General features: G+C 41.7%; 1 protein-coding gene across 5 annotated transcripts in view; it reads right to left on the bottom strand.

The window, feature by feature from the left end:
* Positions 1-25,171, bottom strand: part of si:ch211-285f17.1 (sickle tail protein homolog) — a 122,562-nt gene that overhangs the window by 40,032 nt on the left and 57,359 nt on the right. For all 5 annotated transcript variants that reach the window (XM_059326714.1, XM_059326715.1, XM_059326716.1 and 2 more), the window contains exon 2: positions 7,855-8,141. In XM_059326714.1, the coding sequence (XP_059182697.1) occupies positions 7,855-8,141 (287 nt within the window). The remainder of the gene's footprint in view (positions 1-7,854; positions 8,142-25,171) is intronic.

Here is a 25,171-nt window from a genome sequence, read left to right as displayed (position 1 = left end):
ATTGAAAAAGAATTGAAACTATTGATTGAGACCATAAACTCATTAGGAGAATCTTTACTTAGGTAATAAATCAAGTAAGAAGTAGGGTCATTTTCTCATAGACTTCTATACAATGAGACTTCTCCTTGCAACCAGTGCAGTCGCCCCCTGCTGGCCATTAGAAAGAATGCAGGTTTAGGGAACTTCTGCCTTGGCTTTACTTTTTAGGCCCGCAGGGCTACGCCTACTTTTCTCTATACAGTCTATGGAGACGACAGTCAAGCTGATAAAATACGTCAAGGAATGTTCCTCAGGCTGCTGTATGGACAAATGGTCTTAATTGCAGCCAAAGGAATGTAAGGGCATAAGGTTAAAGACATTTCACCTCCTTTCTCTACAAATCTGTCAAGAAAATCTGAACTTTTTAGAATCCTCGTACCTGCCCATTAAACCAGAGGAGCAACAATATAACCGCAGACAACTCTGACTTCTGTTGTTGTTATTCACCTCGGCTAATACAGCTCTCTTGTGCTAGCACACTGACAAGAGCTCAGACCTGATTAGCTGGTCTGATTAACACACTGGCATTGCGTTTGAGTGTAAAATTCTGTCTGGCTTGACTCATTATCAGCGGTGATCAGAGGCAGAGCCATCAGGGCCTTCTGTCAGAGCGGCTTAACCCCCCTACAACACTTGGGATTAGATGCAGCCTTGGCGCCACTCCATGGACCACTTGTCCTCTCAGTTGGGGTGCTGCACCCCTAAAGCCCAGACCCCCACCACCTAACCCCTATTAACTGGCAGGTCAACGCATGGCCGTCATTAACCTTGTGCTTCTTGTTTGTGTTACTCACAGTAGCTCTCAAAGTGTCACTTCATGCAGAGGTGGCAGATGCTATTAAAAACAATCCAGCTCCTGCTCCTGATGGTCAGTGGAGGAGGTTTGATGAATAGAAACAGATGTTTTTGCTGCAGACCTGCTGCACACAGTGTCTGATTGTGAGACACAAGGTGCAATAAAACCTACAACAAAGAGGTGTTGTGTGAAAATATCACATAAATGTTTCAGCATCTGCATTCGTGCTTCCCAGATCATCTGTCAAGTCTCGGGATAGTGCATGAATAGCAAGGAGTAGAAGACAATGAATGATTCTTCTTCAGTGTGCACTTTACTTAAAAACAGGAACATACTCTCCCAGATCTCCCTCCCTATTCTTTGTTTCTTTGATCAGGGTCAGATCACTTGCAGGGCGGCAATGCATGCCCGGAGCCAGTGTTATCTAGCCAACCTTGATTGTGAGGAGCAAGAGTGTAGCATGGCCAGGAGCCCACAGAGAAAAGTATGTGGGGGACTGGCCAAATGTTGCAATGCCTCAAAAAGACTCAGAGGGAGCGTTTACAGTACATTTACTGTGCACAATGACAAATGAGCTTTATTTATGTGGCCTTGTTCAACATGAATTGGTGGAAGGGTGCAGATCTTGTGCACCCTGCCATCTTATTGATGTTGTTACTAAACGCAGCATGTTTAATTTACATCACTGATCGGCTTTTTGACTTGCTGCCCAACTACTAGCTCTTCTTGTGTGATCCTTTTCCAGGGCTTCTTCCAGTGTTTTGTTCCCATTAATGTTTTCATTTAAATCAGTCGTGTGAAAAAAAAGCTATTTAAATAAAAGATTATAACATAAAAAAAGATTATTATCATCATAACATCCCTTTCCCATCTACCTTTTTTGCAATATAAAAAAATTCTAGGGCTAACTTAGTCTTTTAACATCAAAGAAGCTGTATTTTTCCTTTTCCTTTGATGGATATAGAGATGATAACTTTACACAATACTATACTGCCATGGTAAGTTGCAAACAATAACTAACACATGATGTATTGCAAGACAATTATATATGATAGATCATGGGTAAATGAGAAAAACATTCTTCAAAAATACCAAGTATTTAAATAAAAAAGAGTTGAACTTAAAACATATGTTGTATTTATTCAATGCATTGAATTGTGTGCTTTCAATTTCAAGAGTTGCACGCCATCCTGGCTTTTTAGGATGCACAAACAGCAACATGTTCAACATGTGTGCCATCATTGCAATGACAAACAGCCAAAAACTGGTAAAAGCTACAAACTATAACACAATAACTTTAAATGTGTGGAGCAAATGCAAGAAAAACCTCTGACAAAGTACAGAACACAAAGCAATACTTACAACAGGTACATTTAAAAGGCAGAACTTAAAAAATTCTTATGCCTAGTAAAACACTACACGAGATCGCTGCAGTATTCACTCTACACAATAAGTTGTCTTGTAATCGGGAGTCTATATTTGGTGTCCAAACCATGTTTTCATGAAAACACACGTAATGATAGTCATGCTTGTCGATGTTGTCATTGGCACACATTCACAAAAAAGCCTGTTTCTGCATGTCTTTACTATTTCTCTCCTGTTTCCTTTAGGGGTAGCAACAACTTTGGTGCATTTTGCAAATGTAGTACAGTGAAGTTCCTGTTGTTACTGGATTTCCCTTCAACTTGTGTCTTGCGCTCTGATTGGCTGTTACTCCTTCATAGGATGAGATACTTACCCTGCGAGATAACTGTAATACGTCCACAATGCATCAGCTTGCATCTTTGAACGTTCCAATATCGCACTTGAATGCCGTTTTGCAAGCATGGAGCCAACACAATTTGTCTCTAAGCTGCGGCTTTTGTGGGGGAGCTGTCGGTAAGTAGAAAATCAGGGCTAAAATTGTGTAGTATGAACAAGGCATTAGTTGTATATTATTTTTTAAAAATCGAAAACTCAGCTTATGTGCTTACCCTGCCGGCACCAAGATCAAACTGATAGTCATCAGAATCTGATTCTCATATCGTTCAGTTTTGATTGGTGCGTAGAAATAGCTGACATCACATTTTTCTGCCCACTAAAACACTAAACCACATCCTGTATACACCGTAATCACCTGTCAAAAATTGGACTGGAAAACAGTTGAACTATCGTGACACTCACACTGTTACCATAATCTGCGCACTCATCAGCCAGTGGATTATCACAGCTTGGGGGTGACAGACCTGTCTGTCTGTCTATCTGTCTGGTGTCCACAGCTGCAGACAGCTGTCCCAACAATGCTGCTCCACTCGCTAGAGAAACCAGGGGGCCTAGCAAGTCACAGCTCATCACACACAGACACTGACACACGGGCGGGAAGGAGGGAATTCGGTGTGTGTATGTGCGCCTGTGATCGGTCAAGCGGTTCAGTTTGTGCTCGTCAAAGCCCCTGGGCAGAGAGAGAGAGAGAGGGGTGAGAGGATGGGTGGTGGTCAGGCCAGTGGGATATTATCTCATCTCCCTTGGGTGGGATCCAGGTCTTTGCAGGCCTGATGGGGAGAGGAGGAAATTAAACCACTCGCTTTTGTTGCGGGTTTAAGGATCACAGAAGGAGCTGGGGGAAAGAATTGAGGGGTACCTTATATAAGGCTAAGGCAGCCAGTGTGTGTGTGTGTGTGCTGTCATGCTGGGCGGAGTGGGGTCATCCACTTTTCAGACTGAGGCGATATCATCTTCCCAACCTCCGTTTGACCTTGATAAATCTCCGCCTTTGTAACTCAAACCTCCGGAGACAATTCTTTCTCACCTCTGAAGCATGCATTGTTGCCACTGATGTTGTCTATCCTGTACGGTCGGCACTTTTACGTCTGCGTGAGAACCTTCCTCCCACATTATCTATCTGCCACTCGACTTGTTTTCGTGCTGTTTTCCCCCAAAGCAGAATAATTACACCTCCCTAGGACACCAAATGACAAACGCTTCAATAAACTTGTCATTTATGTTTTGTTTCATTTAATTTTCCGCTGTTTATATTAGCGGCGAATGACTGCATTTCTCTTGACATCCTCAATTAGATTATGCCAAATACGGTCTTCAATCATCTTTTTTTCATTTATCAGCACAACGTTCATTTGCCAGAAATTCTGCTTTCTGACAGCATCTTGTATCTTCTCTCTTGACATGATAAACTCAAGAGCTGCTCAAATCTTACTCCTAACATCTGAATAATAAATATGAGTTTTATTCCAGAACCTATTTGAAAGTGTCATGTTTAACATACTGACACTGAGCACCAATCAGATCTTTTTTTAAAATCTCCCTCTAATTTCAGTCTTTCAGCAGCTGAGGGAGGGACTTCAAAGAGTTATAATTATTACACACATATTACAAACCTGTGTTTTTTTTGTTGTTGTTTTCTACAGTAATTCTACCAATAAGACAGCAATTTCAGATGGCCCCACTGCTAATGAAGACACACACAAATTATCTATGACCCTGGCATGAACCCAAAACATCCTTTTCTATACACAAGCAAAGGAAAATAGTCTTTCCTTTGCTGCTTCTTACTGCACGTAATGAGCAAATCCAGCAGTCCTGGACACATCAAAAGCAAAATAATGGAATGCAATCCCCCCCAAAAAATGCAAAGCTCCAAAGTCCATTGAAATGTGTCAATAAAACAACCCATTTACTGCATGCCAACAATGAGACAGTGAAAATGCAACATTAAAACTGAAAATTAAACAGGAGCCATTGACTCATATGGAAGTGAAGCCACAGCAGAATCCACTACAGGTTTCATTTGACAGATGCAGATCTTAAAAGTAATCTTGGATCCTATTATAAATATATAAATAGAAAATAACGAATTAAAGCATGACGTCATTGCAAAACGTGCAGTAATAGCAGCACCCAACGATCAGTTTTTGCTGTATATATCATCGCCATATTCATAACCACCATCAGTATTTTGTTATACCCCCCAACTTCCGTTCACAAAAGAAAATTTGTTTTGCAATTATTGTTACCTAATTATCATCCTGTTGAAATTATGGGGCGGTGCAGGTAGGTGAATGATTTACTGTTGACAACTTCAGGCGTCAAACTGACTAAACATCGGTGAAGTGAAGGAATCATTGCGCTGCAACACTTCGTCCGTTTGTTTTCTTCGCTAAAACTCGTGCGCCAAGTTTTGCATTCGCTTCTTTGGAAGTTTGCAGCACCTGACAGCCCGCTGCTGTGCGCTCTGCTGCAGCACAAACACTCCCCGGGCGAAGTATACTTTGCTTAAAAGCGCAATAATACATGCATTAGTGCAGTAGTACTCACAATGGCACGCGATGGTGTTTTGAATGTTGGAAAGGCGCTAAAAGAACAACACATTACAACATAACATCCTACCTTTATTTCCCCTGTCTGCGAGCCGATGTGGCAAGTTTATTCCGTCTGTATGAAAAGTTTACGTCCATTCCTCTGATCCATCGCCTGTTCTGCAGAGCAGCGTCCCTGCACTCAGCTCTCACACAGCCAGCCAGTTCGCTCCAGCAGGCACCTACACGTAAACTGAGCCCCTCCAGCGGTGACATCATGAGTCACTATGGCAACTCTGACTCCACCCCAGTCCAGAACTGAACTTACCTGTCTGACTACCTCAATTTCAAAAACTCCTTCCCTTTATTTCCTTGTGCACTCGATAATAACAGGAGATGCACACAGATTTTTCATGGAGAGATAATCTGTTGATGACTTGATGGATAAAATAATGCTCCAAAACACACAGACACACACAAGCTGATGGGCTTCATCCCTGCTGACTGACATTAACTTATGCAAATGTGCAGAGTTCACCAGCAGCACCTCATGAAAAGGGTTTACTTTGCATGTGTGCAGGCAGTGTGGGCTGGTCTGAAAGCAGCACACAAAATCCTTCTTGCACAATGCCTCGTACCACTGCCTGGAGCTCCCCTGTGGCTCGGTGCCAGTCTCACCATTACCTCGATTGTTTTGGCTACAAAGCCAGCTTGCCCCTCCCTTTTGTCTCCTCTGACCCAGAGCAAACAAACAGACAATGACCAGGTGAGCCAAATGTCCTCCTCGTGACTCCCTCTGTGTCACCCTCCCCCATCTTGACTTCAAAAAGCACGAGTAGACTTTATAATCAGAAAATGCTCCAAACCAACACTGAGACATTAATACACCATACTGTAGTCTAGAATACACAAAGCAGTCTGAAGCTATAAGCAAGTTCATCTATGTGATCAATGCATGATTTAGAGAGTATGGACAATTCAAACTGTTCACATGTTTTCTGCTCCTTCACAAAAACACCACATTAGTGTTTCACAGCAGCTGTGGGAGGGAAACGTGACAGGCAGATTTATAGGAGAGACTTCACATTTAACCTGGGGCAAAAAAAGCGGAGGAAATAGTTTTGCAGTTGCACTGTTGCTTCAGTCTGTAGAGGAAAATAACAATACCTCCAATATGTCCATATAAGAGAGGGCAAGAACATTTAAAAAAAATCATGTGATTCAGTACATAAACAGCATTCTTTATTTGTAATTTGTTACTGTCATTTTACATATTTCCTTTCTGCAGAGAGTTGGACAAGAAGACTGATATTTGTCTCAAGTCTGAATGGTGAATATGTAGCTGGAGCCAGCAGCTGGTTAGCTTATCTTAGCATAAAGACTGGAAACGGGGAAACAGCCATATATGTTTTGTCCATTAAGGTAATAAAATCCATGCACCAGTACCTCAAAAACTCCAGCCCATTAATTCCTTTTTGTGGATACCTCAAAGGGCCTTAAAACACTGATACCAGGGTCACCTTTTCTATCAAAATCTAAAGTATTTAACAAGCCACAACACACTTTCCCTGAAATCTGCACATTTCACAAATGCCTGCAACAATCATTCCCATCATATAAGGTTCTTATAAAATGAAAACGTTCCCTACTCCAGGAAATAGGCTGAACCTTACGTACAACTTGACATAGATATTTCTAGTCCGCTCAGCTCATGGAACCCTTTGGCTCAGCTGTTAGCCAGAAAGCTAACGTTATGCCAACAACAGTCAAAGTCAATAACATTTGACAGTATATATAATCTGACAGTATGCCTCACAACAAGACTAGAGCTATCCGGGCATGTCATTGTCCCCAAATCAATATCAAGGTTTTCACAAACACACTGTTGGCTGCAGCCTGAAGTAAGATGATCACTTGTGTCTTACGAAGGATGAGTAACTTCAAAGGGGAAGTGTACTTCTTGCAGCTTGTGTGTTACAGTCTCCATCCTGTGGTGTTCAGAGGATGAGGCACTGAGGCAGGGTCTTCGTTGCTATGGTTAATCATTTTAGATCCAGGCTGATGGTAGGTATAGATTAGTGGGTGTCCATTGTCGGGAATTAATGGACACCCTGCAGCCAATTAGAATTGAGTATCCACCCAGATCATGGAATGAGCTAAGGCTTACTACCTGCTGGCTCCAGCTATATATTTGGCATATAAACATATATGCTACAGTTAAGAAGTATTTCCCAAAATGTCAAAGATTACACTGGACTAAAATATGAAATTGTGGCAAATATAGCTGTTTGAAGGGCTTTTTAAATGTATTCATGTCTTTTTGTTGTCACTGAGGTTGACATGGAGAATGTTTTGGTTCACAAAATAGCTGCTTTATCTGTCAACTGTTAATTGCTATGCAGGTTTTTTTTTTTAAAGTGAGAGCAGCTGCCCCCTGCTGGAAACTAAGTGGATGAGTCAGAAAACAAAAAGAATTTGCTGAAAGATGCTAAAACACCCATTAGAGCTTAGGGGAACTGCAGAGCCCCATGAGTCTGTCGGTTTGTCACTATGAGGGATATCTGTCTCTATTTTTAATAAACTGATTAGTCCAGCTTCATAATTAGGTTACTCTAATCTCTTAAATGAAATAAACAAAGCAATAGGTTCATAATTCAGATCATCATAACAGTGTGAGCAAACACAAACAACAACATTGCACAACCGGGCCTCTTTCAACCCACTGACCTGCTCTCGCAGCCTTTCCTGGTGGCCCATGATCGCCGAGGCATGATGGGGGTATTTCTGCTTCAGATGCTCTAAGAAGGCCTCCCTCTTCTTGTCCATGTCTGACGGCTGCATAGCCAGGATCTCTCGGGAGCCGCGGGCTCCCCCTAACGTGTGCCTTCGAGGGACAGTGCGGCTGCCTTTGGCGTCCCCTCTTGAAGGGGCCGTCCCATTTGGGGAGGCCTGTCTGCGGCTTACGTGCTGGGCGTCCTCTGGGGAGGTTACCTTCAGGTTGCTTTTGGTTTGTTCTGAGGGGACAGAGGGGACACAGAGGCAAGGGGTCAAAAACAAATGCTGATGTTTTGACATCAACTGCGAGTGCGTGAGTGTATGTTGTTATTTCACAGGTCATGGAGAGGGCATGTCAGGGCAAATTTAGCCATCTGAGACCTAAAACTTTGTCAAAATGTAAATAATTTAGCTCTCCTCTTTTACTATAACATACTCCATGCAAATAAGTTAAAAGACTGACTCCATATGCAAAAGGCTGTTAATATTCTCCCCAGAAGCAACGCTGAAATAAACACTGTCTGATCCGCAGTTGAACTGGTTCATTATATATTCATGCTGTTTTACATTTCAGCAATAAATCCACAATTTAATGTGACAGACATAATATTGCTTATGAAAACAGTGAATTAAAACAGCTGTTCAGGCGTCTTTCCTTCACAAAAAGAAAGCCAAGGATACCCATTAATGTAAGGAGACACAAATGGAGAAACTCGGAAACGATATCCAGAGCATCTGTTTATACATCCAGAACCTTGCAAAATTTTTGAGTTGAGCAGAAACTGTAAGATGCAATAAGTTTAACTCAAGGGTGACATTTCAATTCTGAAATATTTAAAGTAAATGTCGTTTTCTTGACTTTTTAAAAAAGGCCTGTACAATACTTATAGCATGTGAAATACATCCCAGAATAAATAAAGTGATGTTAAAGATGAATATTTGACTTTAAGGCAGAGAGGAGATCAAATAAATACAGTCTCCTTAGGCACATAAACATCTTTGCACTGTGTTATCTTGTCTTGAATCAATCAGGGCCCCAGGAATACAGAAATAATCCATCAATCTGAAAGCTATCTTGTGAGATTCTGCAAGAGAAGAGAAGAGAAGAGAAGAGAAGAGAAGAGAAGAGAAGAGAAGAGAAGAGAAGAGAAGAGAAGAGAAGAGAAGAGAAGAGGGAAATTAAGGAGAGAATATGGATGGCAGAAAAGGAAGAATGCTCTTTGAGTGTGAAAACTGGGTGGAACGAAGCCATAAAGCAAACTGATCTGCTGCCTTGTTTTCGACAGGCAGGTTGAGCTATAATGTGTACCTTTCAGAGAGTAATGGCGGAAAATAAAGGACCTCTTACAGAGTTCAGTTCTTCAACAGTTGAGGATGGATATTTCAAGTGATTTGCCACTATTTTGTGGGTGGTTTAATATGGCTTTTCTTTTCTTCTTTAAAAGCTTGAAAGCAAGCTGTGAGCCACAGATGAAAAAGGATTTTTTTTAGTTTGGACTGAGATGGAGGGAGCTTCATACATTTAACTGGAGCAACAACTTGGGAAGAACACATGCTTAGTAGCTGCAATGATTTCCCTTTTATTGGTTTTCCTGTGCCATGATATTCCCTTCACTAACCGTCTCCTCTCTGTCTTTCAATCTTAGTTTTATCTGTTGGTTTTGACCTGCGGCTCTTTTAAAGAAAACACCACAACTATTTTGATCGTTAAACACATAAAAGTAGGCCTAATTTTGGAGGAATACTAGGTGGTGGTGCGTCATGATCAAGCCCCGTCACTAGCTCCATCAGCACAAACCCCCCACCCTGCTCAAGTTTAGAGCCGCAACAGTTTCATGTACATCCAAATCTATTTTTAACTCCCAAACACAGTTTCCCCACTGCTAACCAAATTACGCTCAGCAGACAGAATAGACTCGAACCTACAAAGAATCAGAATTAATTTGCGGGTGGCATGTGTGAAAGCTCATTACCTTCCCCAAGTGAGCGATCTTTGTCTTCATCTGCTATTTCCTCTTCCATTGCACTTTGAATCAACACACACAGACACACAACACAGTGACGGTAAAAGAGTGAGGCCGAGGGAATCAGCTAACTGCTTGCTTAGAGATTCCAGACGTAGCTCACGTGGAAAAGGGGGCTTGAGATAGGCCCTGCCCCACGGCCCCAGGATAGACTGGTAGGGATTTAGAAAGTCAACTGCATTCCAGGGCACAGAGCGACTAGACCCTCGGCCTCAGGCTAAAAGCTCTTCTGCTACCATGGTGTGGTCATAGACTGAATGTAAATGTGTCTGACACAGACAGAGAGAATATGAAGACTTGCAAAAGAAGATACTGACAAGAAACACATTATCTTGTCTTAAAAGTGGACCCTAAAACCAGCAGGTGTCAGTCAAACTGCCTGACACACACACACACACACACATATACACGCAGTCTGTTCTTTATCACGATGTTGTCTGCAAGCTGTCTCTTGTTTAACTCTCTATCCCCGCAGAGGGGCCCACCAGACACGAGCATGCATCCAAATGTGTCATAACCTACTTCTGAGCCACATCCAACTCTCAGCGCATGGGAGGCAGCTAATATGTGATCGAGTTATCTGATCAACACGACACACTAAGAAAAGCATCTGTCCTGCAGGCAGTGTTGTTTCCAATTAGGGACGTCACAGGAGACAGCAGTCTTTGTGTTTGTCTCTGCTCTGGGGTTTATTAACAGCAACACTGTCCTGTTTACCTGACAGGAAGCAAACATGCTCGCCGCCGGCTTCATATATTGTGCAAACATGTCAGTAAGTACAAGTCTGTATAGTCAATATATATGTTTTTATGTGAGGGAAGAGAGGGGGAAGGGCTGCGACTCTCAATGAGATCATTTCATTGCAGCTGCTGATGGAAGTGACCTGGTCTAAATGTGCGAGAAGAAAGCACAAATCGGCATACCTTTACAGGAAAACGTGAGGGGATCAATGGCCTAGTTTGTGGGCCATGTAATTGAAAATGGAGGGGTGAGCGCATGAACAAACACAATGCAGCAGCTGACGGATGATATCTAACATATGGAGACAAGTCTGCTTCCGCCCACTGTCTGTCTGCTTTCACTCGCTCAGGCTTTTAGCCACAATAGGCGGACAGTTAGCAGGCCAATAGTCAGGGATCATACCATTATACTGCAGGACTGAGTTAGCTTCATGCTATGCTACCACTGCATTCCAAAAGTTTTTTAGTGAGGAAATACTTTTTTTAAAATTACTTTTTGGCACACAAACTTTACCTCAAGCTGCCTCATCTACTCCTGCATAAATTAATGATTTCCTATGTTTCCCAGAATTATGGGCAACAGCCTGCAGAGACCAGGCCTGAACATGTTGCGTTCAGCAGCGGCTATATGAGCAGGTGGTGAGAACAGCAGCTATTGAATAGCAAAAATGGTACTGCATCTTTCTCCTCTCTCATAGATTTCTCCCTGTATACTTGCTGAAGGCAGGAAAAGTCCAATAACAAGAACTTAATTAACCTAAAACCTTAGGGCTGGGCAATATTTCTGTGTGATAATTTATCACCTTTCAAAGGAATTGGATGCTCTGTATTTGCGTGCATGCATGTAAACATAGTCAGTGCACAGGTGGAAATATTTATCGATACTTTCCTATGATTTTACTTGAAACTGTTAAGCTCATTTTGCACTAAAGTTCATATGAAAGTGTTTATTATTTATTGTGTGGATTGATGGCATATGCATGATACTTTTCTTTTTCTAACTTTTTTGCCATAATGCCCTGCCCTACTTTAGCTGATTCTTTATGCTATAAAACTCTATCAAACACTCAAGGTTCTTTGGAAATACCTATATTATGTATTGACTGACATATAACAACAAAAAGGGCCTGCAGCCACCAATAACAATGTTTTATTGTTGAACTGTTGTACCCAGTCATTTGGCAAATTTATAACTATCCTTAAATATTTTATAATGCTTCAGTGGGAAAGACATTTGACACATGGCACCACAAAATGTTATATGCTATCAGGGCTTTTGCTCCAACATTTACATTAAATATTTGACAATATATAACCCAAAGTGGAGTCAAAAGTGGAACACTACCACTGACATTCTTTAGTTTTCTTCTCAGCTGTAGCAGTTAGTGTCAGTTTCTGTGTCAAAATTCCTCCATCCTGACAACAACACACACATCATCCCAACCAACCCACAGGTCAGTCTTCGCTAACCCTTAGTCATAATTAAAACAACTCTTCCAAACCGACAATTACACCCTGTGGTCTTAACAACCTGCCTCGCTGCACTTACTGTCAGCATTCCAGGCCAAAAAATGACCTCCTTCTTGCAGAGTGTCACAAGGGATCTGCAAGTGAATTGTGTCTCGCTCCAATAGCTTAAGAATGTCGCTTTCTGTTTCACAGCTGCCAGTGTTGAGTAAATGATGGTCCCCTTAGTTGAAAGACAACATGAAACACTTGCCCATGAGCACCCAGGTCTTATGAGGAGCGGGGCCTCCTGCTGTTTGCAGTTACTTTCTGGTTGTCACTTATTTATGGAGGAATGTATCCCTGTGCGCACTCCCACTCTCCCCTACTATTACTGTCCCATAACTATGTGGTTAGATACAAAGCCCTGTTGTGTGCAATAAAAGCAGGGCTCACATAGCGATACCCTGAAGCCATGAATAGTGATACACATAACAGCACTGGTCCACAGTATTTTTTATTATGTAGAAGTTATCAGAGTCGGGATATCAGATGATCCGTTCATGTGGAACTGAGCCTAGTGTACAAAAAGGATCTTATTTAAATATGATTAGAATAAATTAAGCTTCTAATACACTGCTATAATATCCAGTTTAACAAATCATTTGAACTGAGACTTTTAATCTTGTTTGAAAAACGCTAGCAGCGGGATGAAATAATAATGATCCATTACAAGATGTTTAGCCGTACTGGTCGGTCCATCAATTCTGTCGGGCTGAAATATCTTCACACATATTCGATTGCCATGAGATTTTGTTTGACATTCATGGTTCCTAGACAATGAAACTTTTGTGATCTTCTGATTTGTCCTTTAGTACCACCATGAGGATGGTATGTGTGACTTGAATGAAATGTCTTGAAAACTGTTGAATAGATTGTAGTGGTGGAAATTGAGTGTCAAAGAGCCTCTAGTGTGGATGTAGACTGTTTTATAGTGACAATGTCCTCAGTTACAATGGTTAACTTGTTGAGGATTATTATGATGTTGTTGTTTTTCAAATATCTGGAAATAAATTGTTTTCCAGTATTCAATCCCATTCCGTTAATGGAAAATGGAAGTTACATTTTAAAGGGACAGTACACCCTCCAAATATTAATTAATTAATTAATTAATTATCCTTAACCACTTATCCGCATTCGGGTCGTGGGGGGCTGGAGCCTATCCCAGTCGACATTGGGCGAGAGGTGGGGTACACCCTGCACAGGTCGCCAGACTATCACAGGGCTGACACATAGAGACAGACAGTCACGCTCTCATTCCCTCCTACGGGCAATTTAAAGTCACCAATTAAACCTAAGTGGATGTTTTTGGACTGTGGGAGGAGGCCGGGGAATCCATGCTGACACGGGGAGAACATGCAAACTCCACACAGAAGAGCTGCAGGCCAGAATCGAACTGTGAGGCAAGAGTGCTAACCACTACACCAAATTAAAAAAAAATATTTTCCCTCTCTCTTTTTCCATCTCTACGGCCAGTATCTCACACAAAAACTCACACCAAAACATTCTAGACTGATAAATTGCACTACAGGTTAGGTAAACTGTCCCTTTAAGACCCTAGAATGATGGCTAAAAGGTGATAAAAACTGTTGACATATTTTCCCACACCTCTGCACCTTGCTCCTAAAGAACCATTGTTTTCCAATCAGTCGTCCTCCCTGTCAGACCAAGACCACCTGATTTCGTGCCCTTCACTTATCACATTACTCTCTTCCGCCCACAGTGAGCGCTACACGCTGACCCTGCCAAACTACTGTAGTAGGCTAATGTGTAAGAGTCTGTGGAGGTGACCCGCTCAAAGCCCAGAGAAAAAGAAGCTGATTTCTACACCGACCTGTCACTGATTGCTGATCCAACAGATAAGCTCTCTCTGTGCAGACACTGAGACCTGACTTCCAAAAATGCCCCCGCAATGCAGCCTGGCCACATTTTTCACACAATACACACACACACACACAAGACATTCATGCACTGACACTGACATGCAGGAAATATCTGACTTCCTATCTGGGTATCTGTTTCACTTTTTGCATGTTCAAGTCATAAAAACTACAATTTTCTAAACACTTTAGAATTTTGCACACAATGGGAAAAACACACCTTGTGTGAAAGTGATTCCTCACAAAGAGAAGGGGAAATAGAAGCCTTTCATAAATAGGAGGGATTTCACTTGTAGTTTAGCCTAAGGCTCGCTGCCAAAGAAAACTGTCCACATATGAAATCCACCAACCAGAGAGGCCATTGTGAATGAGGCGACCTTTACCCCCACGTCCATCCCTCCAACCGGCTGTGGATCAGTGCTGCTTTGTTTTGATTTGGGAGGTTGATTATAAGACACTTGGGTCACAATGTCATGACTTCTGGAGAACAACAGGCTGTTATGTTTTGTCCTTTATGCTGTCGTAGAACAGAACTGGATGTAATGAATTCAACATGATTTTCAGATTACTCAGAAATTCTGTTGTCCGTGTTTTTTCCAGCAATTTTCTTTATACCCACTCCTCATGACTGAGGTCTCCTGACCTGTTGATTCAAGAGTGAAGTCTACAATGCGCATGCATGCTGCGAGAGCGTTCACCCTTAGCCGTGTTGGCACTGTCATACTGTACACTGCAGCACAGTCAACAGATACTACTGTTTCTCAACTGTCCCCTCACTGGCTGTCCTATTAAACCACACAACTGTCCACTCCTTCAGGAATACAATACCATGAAATAAACACCACATATGAATTATACATTAGAGGATGACAAATGAAATCTCATTAGTGGCTTAAAAAAAGTCAGTGGGAATTCTGAAGTCAGATTCTTCTCCTGAAGTTCTGTAAGTATTTTGACTCCTCAGCACTTCTTCTTCTTGACTTTCTTTTCCCAGTGGTGGTATAAGTAAAAAATGTTCTTAGTTAAAAGTAGCAGTACTAAGGTGTAAAAATACTCTGTTACAAAAAGAACCCTTTAAAATCTTTATATAAGTAAAAGTATAGATTATAACAGCAGTTTTAGACTCAAAATATACTGAAACAACCAAACATAAAAGTACAGAATAATGCAGACTTTGTAATAATGCATATTATATTTTTATGGATCCTTTATGTTTAAACTACTTTACATATTGCTTGTTTCTTTAATTCAGTGATTCTCAACCTTGTTGAGCCATGATCCCTCTAATAATCTTTTTTTTTGTACTATTATTCTGAACCTGCAAAGGAACTAAAGCTGTCAAATACATGTAGTGGAGTAAAATGTAAGGATTTTCCCTCTGATAAGTGGTGAAGTAGAAATATAAAGTTGCATAAAATTAAAATACTCAACTAAAGTACATAGTACAGAATTGTACTTAAATACAGTCCTTGAGTAAATTAACTTAGTTACTTTCCACTACTGCCCTTTCCTCCATTCTCCCCCTTTATCTCTCACTTAATGAGACATCTCCCAGCTGCTCTGCTACTGTTAATGAACATTTGTCCCCACCCTGTTGGTTAAGACCACAGCAACATCTGTCTCAGCTCAGACTTGTAGACACCCACAGCTCTGTGGTACATACACTGATTGCGAAGCACCTTTCAATTAAGTTACATGTGAGTATGCGCGGATACAGTACGAGTGTGTGTGTGTGTGTGTGTGTGTGTGTGTGTTTGTAGCCAGATACATGGGCCTGTCCAGACTTTCCGCACTGGTGAAGCCTTATAAACAGACAGGGCTGCCAACCTGACAGGCAGTCAGCCAAAAGATATGAGTTACAGACATGTGGTCTGGTGTGTGAGTGTGGGTGTCAGTGCTGAGAATAGTAGCAGTGGCGGGGTTGCGCGGATGTGATATCAAAACAGCAATGGAACGGCAGATAATTTGACAGCCTAACATTGCAAAATGAAGGTTAAATACAGAGCTAACACACAGGAGACTCCCAGCATATTTGAGTAAGGCTCTCTACTGTAGCTGGGCCTCAATGAAGCATGGCAAATTGATTTTACTGCTGCTTTACTTCCAAGTGGAATTGCTTATCCGGAGTGGGTGAGACTTGTAGATCTTTAACTCAAGTGAAAAGTTAATACCCTTCCTGCTGAATGGACTACAACTTCGATAAGGCTTGACTCAGTCATTGCAGTCCGGGGTAAAATCACTATTCACATGTCTACAAGTCAATCATTTTGCTCGCTGTCCTCTCTTTCTCCCTTAGCCCATCTTCCCGTCTTCGTTCTCCTGCTGTTGCACAAAAAAACAAGCTAAGGGGTGTTGAGCGAGTAGCTGCTGGCAGAGAAGGCCTGTTGCTTCTGATACAGCCTGAGGACAACTCAAAACAAACAACTTTGTTATTGGCCTGCTTCACTCATCAGCACAAATGCTGCGTCTTTCTGCTACCCCTCTCTGACACACATTAGCACCAAATCAATCTGAATCAACACACCAGACACTGCCTTCTCTACACTAAACAAGTTGTTGCTACTTTTGAAATGCACTGCATTTCCATCACACCAGGGGGTGCTGTTGAAGATGCACCAGGCATGATGTGCAATGATCAGGGGAAATATATGTATGAGAGTGTGTGTGTAAAAGAGAAAATAAGAACATGTGTGTTTGTGTGCCTCCTCAATCTTGCACAAAGAAATAAGCTCTAGAATATTTCCTTTGTCGTTTATTAACCGAGACACTAAGTGCTGCTTAATGAACCGTTGTGTTTGTTAGTGTGTCTCTGTGTGCAATTATGTGTGCGTTTGCTCACAAGTGCACATGTGTTTGCCAGTAAACCCCAGCAGTGTGTACACTTCATTAACTCGTGGCCAGAGTAGGTGTAAGTCAACCTCGCCACCGGCTCAGATGTCTGCGGGTCTCCCTTGACAACGGTCTCTGGGCCAACAGTGAGGCCGGTGGCGTCCTGAGGGGGAGGAAGGGAGAGATGCTGAGAACAGCTGCAGCTGGGAGGATGACATCCACCCAGGAGCCAGAAAGGAGGAATTTGCTACCTCTTCTCCACTGACTAACTTTGGAATCTGATTCACTTCAGTTTGACCGCTGCAACCTCCGGAGGACCAGAATCTCCTGAGGAAGATCCACCCTGAACTCTCTCCCTGGATAAACGATAAAGAGTGCACTGGGCTAGAAACTATTTCATCTCAGTTAATTTAATCCCACCCAATCCCTGGTGTGAGTGACTCATCTATTTAACAGCCTACTAAGTGTGACATGGGCTGGGTATCTTTTTTAGTGTAGATTTGTTATTTAAAACCAAAATTATACTTTTCCGGGTCAGTGAGTGGCATGGAAGGTGTTATGTTACATTTACTCTAACCTCAGCGAAGAAAGGGATGGAAATATATATTAAAAAGTTAAATACTACATTTGCAACTCAATTCAGTTCAAAAGCACAACAAATTACAGTCTCCAGTTTGGTTACTAAGTTTAATAAACACCTCAAAACAAAACATTATAACCTTCATGCAGGACTTTTGTCTGTATGCATACTAACCCTAACCCTGTATGCAACTTTTTCTCTTTATTTTGGGGAGGACTGTTACTTTAAGCTGCATGAGACTCCATCAAATTCCTACATTGCTAGTTTTCTCATGACACAGAGAGCCATCGTCTCCCTGCTGAACTCTGGCCATGTGATGATAATTTCACGGCGGACAACAAATCTGACTACAGAAATTTCCTGCAGACTGTCCACCAGCCTGCAGTTTGTTGCCTAGGTATTGCAACAGGAACTGCATGAAGTGAGGAAAAAGTCAAATTCTCAGGCCTCCCTCAAACTGTGTGCTTGTTGATAAGATATCTCTTATCTGTTTTGGCAAGTTTTCTCTGTCAACAAATTCGAAACAAGTGCACAGAGCAGAATTGCACTTGCGATATCAACATAAATACAAAAACACACACAGGCACATGTAAATAAGAGATATGGCTTATTTTATGCAAGCAGGCTTAAAATACTGTGGAAGGCACCTGCTCTTCTTATCTGATAATAATTAGATGGAGTAAGACAAATTTTAAGACGGACGTTTATGAAGACACACTGCAGATATTAAAGCAAAAATCCTTAGCAAATTAAAGCAACTTTAGTCCTTTTCACTGCAGCGAGTTAACTATGCATTCAGCCTGCACATGGCTTCCATTTGAATATGCCTTTCAATATGCCTGCTCTCTCACAAGTTTATTAAAAAGTGATTGCGCTGCAATTGACTCTCTTCATAGTGATAAGCAGCTTATAGGGCCTGGACTTTGCCAGCCAGTCAATCATGTGTTCCTCACTTCCCCCCTGCACTGCGTATCTCTTCCTCTCCCTTTTTCTCTGCATGCTAGCACAGCGTAACCAACGTAAGCTTGAAGCTTATTACTACCCAGCAGCTCAAGAATGCAATAAAAATGAAGTGTGGTAATGAATCAAATAATACAAAATCAGCATTTGTTCCACTGTAAATTCATTGTATGACATTAGACACAAGCGTAAAAGTGGATTATTCAAATAATGTTTTAGCCCTTTTTGTAATCGTTTTGCATCTTTTTGTAACTGTTCTGTGTCCCTGTTTGGTCATTTTGAGTGTCTTTCTAGGCTTTTTACCTCGTTATAGGGATTTTGTGTCACTTTGTGTGTTTTTTTTACCCTTTTTTATAGTCGTTATGTGTCTCTTTGTGGTCATTATGTGTCTCTTTGCTGCTGTTTTGCATCTCTTTTAGTTGCTTTGGTCTCTTTGTAGTCTGTTTGTGTCTCTCTCTGTAGTCGTTTTAGGTTCCTTTAGGGTCATTTTGAGTTTCTTTCTGGATGGTACGTGTCTCTTTGAGTGACATTTTGTAGTTAAAGGCCAGGGGGGCCCTTGACACTTTTGGGCCCTGGGCCTGTGCCCGGTAGGCCCCTTCAGTAATCCATCCATGGTCAAAGAGCTGATGAAACTGAGTGGCTCCATAAGGTCCTGTTTTGGAGAGGTGAGTGCTGCTGGAGCTGATAAGTGATGCAGGTGGTGGAGGGATGTGAAATAGACCCTGTTGAGGGGGAGCCACTCTGAGAATCCTGGGAACACTAGTGCCTCTGTCCCGGTCTTTATCTGTGAAACCTGCTGTGGGCTTTTCGTGTGTCTGTGGCTGTGTGTCCCAGTATGGATGTGTGCGTATGTGTGGGTCAGTGGGTGGACCGCATCCAAGCTTAAGGCTCTGTGGAGCAGAAGGGGCTGGAAGGGTTTTCAATGTGGACCGGCTTGGCCAGGCCTATTCAGAGGGAGGGAGAAAATGCATGCATAGACTGTAAAGGTGTAGGCTAAGTGAATTTTCCCCTAAATTCTCTGTGTAAAAAATGGGACTAGTAAAGATCTGTAGCTCACAGAAAACTTTTTCAGGAACTGCAAGAGAAGATTACTTTCTAGTGGAATTCTAAAAATGCAGCTGATCAACTTGAGGGGAAGGAAACAACATATGCTTTATAATGGTGCTTTATAATGGTGGTTGTAGCAACGGAAATGTTGCAGCTTTCCCATGGGAGAGGAGGAGAAAAAGTGAGCGCCTGCAAAGTTTAATAGTTTCACCACAGTGGGGCCATAATGTAGAGCCAGGAAGGGATCAGGTCATGGGTTGTATGGATGGCAGAGGAGATTCTGTGTGTGGGCACAAAGCTAACTGCACACTAGTGCCAGTGATTGATTTTACTCTGTGTACATGAAATAGTTACCTGGCATCATATTGCCTCCCAGTGTTATTGGCCTCTGTACTGTAATCAACTGCTCCTCCTTGGGGCACAGCAGGCTAATTTAACTGCCTTAACTATAAAAATTTAAGAGGAGATGGAACAGGCGAGGTAGGGCACAGGGAGTCCTTATTATAGAGACATTTAAAGTCACAACTTTAAAGCTGCTCCGATCAATACTTTTATATTAACAAATGGCTACATGTAATGTGAAAGGGGTCACTTGTGACCGAGCAACTGAGAACTGGCACCAGTTTCCCTCAATTCTTAGAAGTCTTTCAGCTGATTTTTTGGGTGTTAAGACCCACAACTGTTCTTTAACATTCTAACAACTCTCATCAGCATTGTTGCAGGCAGCTGTTTTCCATGAAAAGGTGACAAAGTACCAAGGACAGACAGAGGAAGTTTGCAATTAGCTGGTGTACAAAGTTGAGCATTTAGCAGTAGGGCACCAAAATTACTTGGTTGATTAGGTTAAGGACAAAAGAACAGGGTTTGAACTAAAATAACTACATCACTCATACTAATATGATATGATATGATATGATGATATGACTAATATGATGTAGAATGTACATACAAAATTTAATTTACAAATTTACTTAAATTGAAAATGTTGACTTTTGGTTTCACCAGGAACACAAAAAACAGTCTCCTGGGTCAAAGTCCTGTGTTTGTCTGACTGATCCACCATCCCGCCCCTACCCGCCCTAATGGGACTCATTCGGTTTTTATGCGTCGTTGCCTCACTTCCTCCTTTGCTCTTGTCATACTTGCCACTAGAGGTCACTGCCTCCCAACAAATGTCAGTATGGGTTGTAATAAGCTGTGCCTCCTGGCTCGAAATTATGTGGGTTGTCCATAAATAACAGTGCATACTTTCATGTGTGTTTTCAGGTGTCACTACAAACAGTGAATAACAACTTTCTTTTTGCTTTCTCCAAATAAAAGCTACACAGAAAATAGCAAATGTTTGCTTAGCCACGAGGTCAGCAGTTTGAGTGCAAGGTCACATTTTCAACAGTGTAGTATGCAGCACGGGTATGTTAGCTGTGCAAAGTGAATAAAAAGGACACAGTTATAGTCCTTAAAGACAACAGTCAGAGCAAATTGAAAATGTCCCAGGCATGACCTCCCTGGCTTGAAATTTATGCGTAGCACAGCTTGGCCGAACCAAACATGGTAAAGTGGAAACTGGTCTATTCATGTGGACAGGCACAACGCAGTTCCTTCAAGTGCTATTAAGTTAGTAAAATGCTAATTCCCTTAGGGCTATATTTACATGGCTCTCCCCTTTATTGGAGAGCCAGCTCTGCTTACCCTTTGCTCCGTGGCAGAGGCAAGAACAGGTCTGAAATATATTTGTTTTAACACAGGTCTAAAAATAACCTCAGGAAAAAGACACAAAGGCTCCATGATTGGAGAGGGAGAAAAGACATTTTCAGAGATCCTACTATTTCAGCCTCAGGAGCTGGCCAGACTCTACCGGGCCACGAGTTCTCTGATTGGTTATTAATGACATCATCCCATGGCCAGCCCCCCTCCCCACCTCCCAGCCTGACGATGTCATCAGTGCTGAAGCATCTCAGTGATGTAATGCAGGGAGGTACTCAAGTAGCACCCCTTCTTTCTTCCTCTGGCTTCCTCTCTTCTCTCCTTTCCCATTCCTCTCTCCATCTCCATCTTTTCATTACGCCCTTTCCGCTCATCAGCTGCATTCAGATGAAAATCCCTTCCCACCTGTTTATTAGTGCCCAAATACAGGGCACAGAGATTTACAGTTAAGCCCGGAGCAATTAAGAGCTCTTAAATGGCTCCTAAAAAGTCGAGGAGAAATGACAGGAGGAGAGCATTTACATCTACTAATCCTGTCTGTGTCCTGCAGCTGTAATTAAAATATGGATCAGAGATCATGCCCATATTTTTCCCACAAGGTGTGACTAAAGACATGAAAATCCAGGTGGGCATGACGCCATTAAGTTAGTTATAACTGTTGAGGATAAAGAGCACAAGCACTTTTCTGTACACTAAGACAGAGTATAATAGGATAAATTTAACTACAGAATCTAATACTAAAAATGACTCAGTATACTTTAACACGCAAATGTGTAGTCCAACATCTGAGTGTTATGTCAGTTTGTTCCCATGTGATGTATTCAAACCATTTCATCTTTTTGGCGAGGCCTTCACATCTGTTTTTTAATCACAATTTGTGAGTGAGTGTGTGTGTGTGTCCTGGGCAAACATCCAGAGCTCAAGCGGATTAGCGAGGGGACTCTACCCTGATCAAAGCAGCACAGAATCCAGCTTACTGGGACATACTGTGTAACACATAACCCCCATGGAAATGATACTGTAGATGCTGCAAACCCATGCTGTAGACCTCCAACTGCAATGCAGCATAGACTCTTAAAAGGGAATACTTTAGCATTTCTTATATGTCTTTTCTATCATCTGGACAAGCTCTGATCAGAGGAAAAACTTTCTCTCAAAGCTGGAAATCAGAGAACTGACACTCAAACTAAGTGCTGTCATCAAGTGTGAAGTATGCAGCTGCTCCATAGAAACTGCACTGGCTATTAGTCCAAAGAGAGTGCACTGATTGTTTCTGGAAAAACACCAAGTAGAGATTCCCCTGGTGACATGGATACAGTTTTTGGTTCAGAGTTTAGAACACCACAATAACAAAATGAAGCCCAATGACATTTTTTCAGATGCCAGTCATATAATAATGTTTTTAACGCAGTGTGTTTTTAGAATAAACACTGTGGCTGGCAGTGCATCTTCCTTTTTCCTTTTCAATAGCACTAACAAAATTCATACACATATTTATGTCTAAATATTTTATGTCTAAATTAAATTTGTTTTATGTTGGCAGTAAGCAGTTGCAGGAGACTCACTTTGCCCTTTAAGTTAAGTTTTATGTGAAGAATTAATGCGAGTGACTATGAGGAATGTGAAAGGGGTTGCTTGTTGTGACAAATCCACGGAGAATTACCTCCGACTCTCTAGTTGCCCTGAGCTTTGCTGTTTGGTTCAGTCTCACTGCTCTCATCAACCCTGTTTCCAGCAGCAACAGGAAGCTCTTTTAAGGGAAAAAGCTCCGACAAACCCACTGTTCACCACTTGCCCAACACCAAATGGCAGACAAGCAAAGCTCGTGACTAGCTGGTGAACACTAGAATTTGTTTCCTTGAGGAGTTGGTAGAGACAATAACAGAGTTAAAAGAGAGTCAATACTGGACTGACATTTGTCAGGTACCTGGAAACACAACACAAAAAGAATGAATGTTGCTCTGTTCCTTCTGGACGTGTCGGGAGACAAAACTTTGCTTGGTAAAACTTTCAATATATTAAATTTATAAAGTGATGAAAAATGTTGTGTTTACAGGTTGTTGCACCCAGGTTGTCAAATGCATTTTAATGAGCTTTCATAACTTTTTTTTTATATTATAGTCTATACTAGACTCAAGTAAGCTATACTAAAAGAAATGGATGTAGCTTCTAGTGCTAAAACGTGAAGGCAATATGCAAATTGCCTCAAACTTGCATTCTTTGTAATGGTCAGCAGGGTGCGACTCCACTAGTTGCACAAAGAAGTTGAATGGTATAGAAATTTATGACAAAAGTACCCTTCTTCTCACTTGATTTATTACCTCAGTAAGCATTTTCCTAATGAGCTTAATCACTAGTTTTAAATCTTTTTCATTTTGGTTCATTTTGTACATCTTAAATAGAAGTACAGTTTGGCCTGTTTTTCGCTAGCCGAAATTAGCAACCCAATTTATATCACAGTTAACAAGAATTACGTGTGCAACTTGCTGAACGAGCTAGCTTGCTAGCACTAGTGTTAGCTCATTACTAAGTGTTTGCTATGCTGGTAAGCACCCTCTCGCCCAAATATGGTCACTTCTGGCTCCAAAAAAACAAGATGATGACGGCTAAAATTCGGGCCTCAAACGTTAGACCACAAACCAATAAGTGATGTTACAGTGGCTTCATGCATTTCTCTTATACAGTCTATGAGTCTAAACAACTATCGATAGATAAAAACAGTCCTTAGATACAAGCCTTCTTCACATTGTTGCACATAATAGCTCGCTGCAAAAAAACTCAGCTTTTTAGAGTTCTGTCTGAGTATTGGTCGACTCTAATTGTGGGCCGTTGATACTCAGTAAGACATGCATTATGGATGCACTCCCAGTAAATTCAGATTGAGATAGTAACTGTAATTAAGTCATTCTCCGGCTCCACAGAGAGTCCTCCATCAAACTGTCTGAGCTTGACTGAGAGAAACAAATGGGATGTGTCTGAGTCTAATAATAAAAGGTCTCCTCAACCATGTCTGGATCTGTCCGCCTGAGCAAATACTGAGCAGCTTTCGGGCTAAATTCACAAGAAAGCTCTAACAGGGGCTAATATGAATGGATATCTTAACATGTGAACAAACCACGTAAAGCACATTCCTCCTATACAATGGCTTGTTGTATGATTGCGAGCCCACTGGTCAGACAGGCAACTCGCCACATTTCAACACGGCTGCACGTGCGCACACATGCAGATAGCTGATACAGTACCCCATCCCTTCCCTCGGCTTCATTATGTACATAGTGAGATGGTTACTTTGCGATGCCTCTGTGGCTAACCACCGTCATCCACCACTTAATGGCTTTAGCATGTGCCTAGAAGCCCATTGGCTCCAGCGGTCTCAGGTCTCGGAGAGCTGAAATGAAGCAGGGCATTGTTGTGTCGCTGCCGGGGAGGATACACACTTATATGAAAGGAAAACCTGACGGGAAGGAAACCTCGAAACAAAGTGCTAAGAAAAGGTGATAAAGCGCACAAGGGACGGAACTGTGAGTTGGTGTGTGGGTGAACGGGTGTTTCAAGGGGCTGTTTCCCTTCTTCCTGCCATTATAAAAACTAATGGAAATGTTCAGAACTTGGTGGAATGTTCTGTGGCCATGAATTTTAAGGTAGAAGCAGAGTGGGATCTGGGGGGAATGGAAACTCTAAGCAAGCCAATTACTAGCCATAGTTTTCCCCCATTTATGGGCAATGTAATGATAGACTGGTAAACCTTATGCCTGCCCCATAATATAGATATTATCTGTAAAGACGAGCTTTAAAATATAATGCTGTGAAGGAGCTTTGATGCTAAAAACTCAGACAGAAACCCTGTCACTACTGGGCAGGGTAAGATGGAAAATACCTTAGGTCTATTATGACTTTCAGCTATAAAGATTATTATTAGAAAAAAATACTAAAATATTTTCACACTGGGGACGGATTTAGCTTTTATTAACAGTGGCACTGCTATTGAAACCAATTCAG

This window comes from Centropristis striata, chromosome 23 (genome assembly GCF_030273125.1).
Source record: "Centropristis striata isolate RG_2023a ecotype Rhode Island chromosome 23, C.striata_1.0, whole genome shotgun sequence".
Classification (NCBI taxonomy): domain Eukaryota; kingdom Metazoa; phylum Chordata; class Actinopteri; order Perciformes; family Serranidae; genus Centropristis; species Centropristis striata.
The sequence above is the reverse complement of the archived record's forward strand: the minus strand, read 5'-3'. Positions and strand labels throughout refer to the sequence as shown.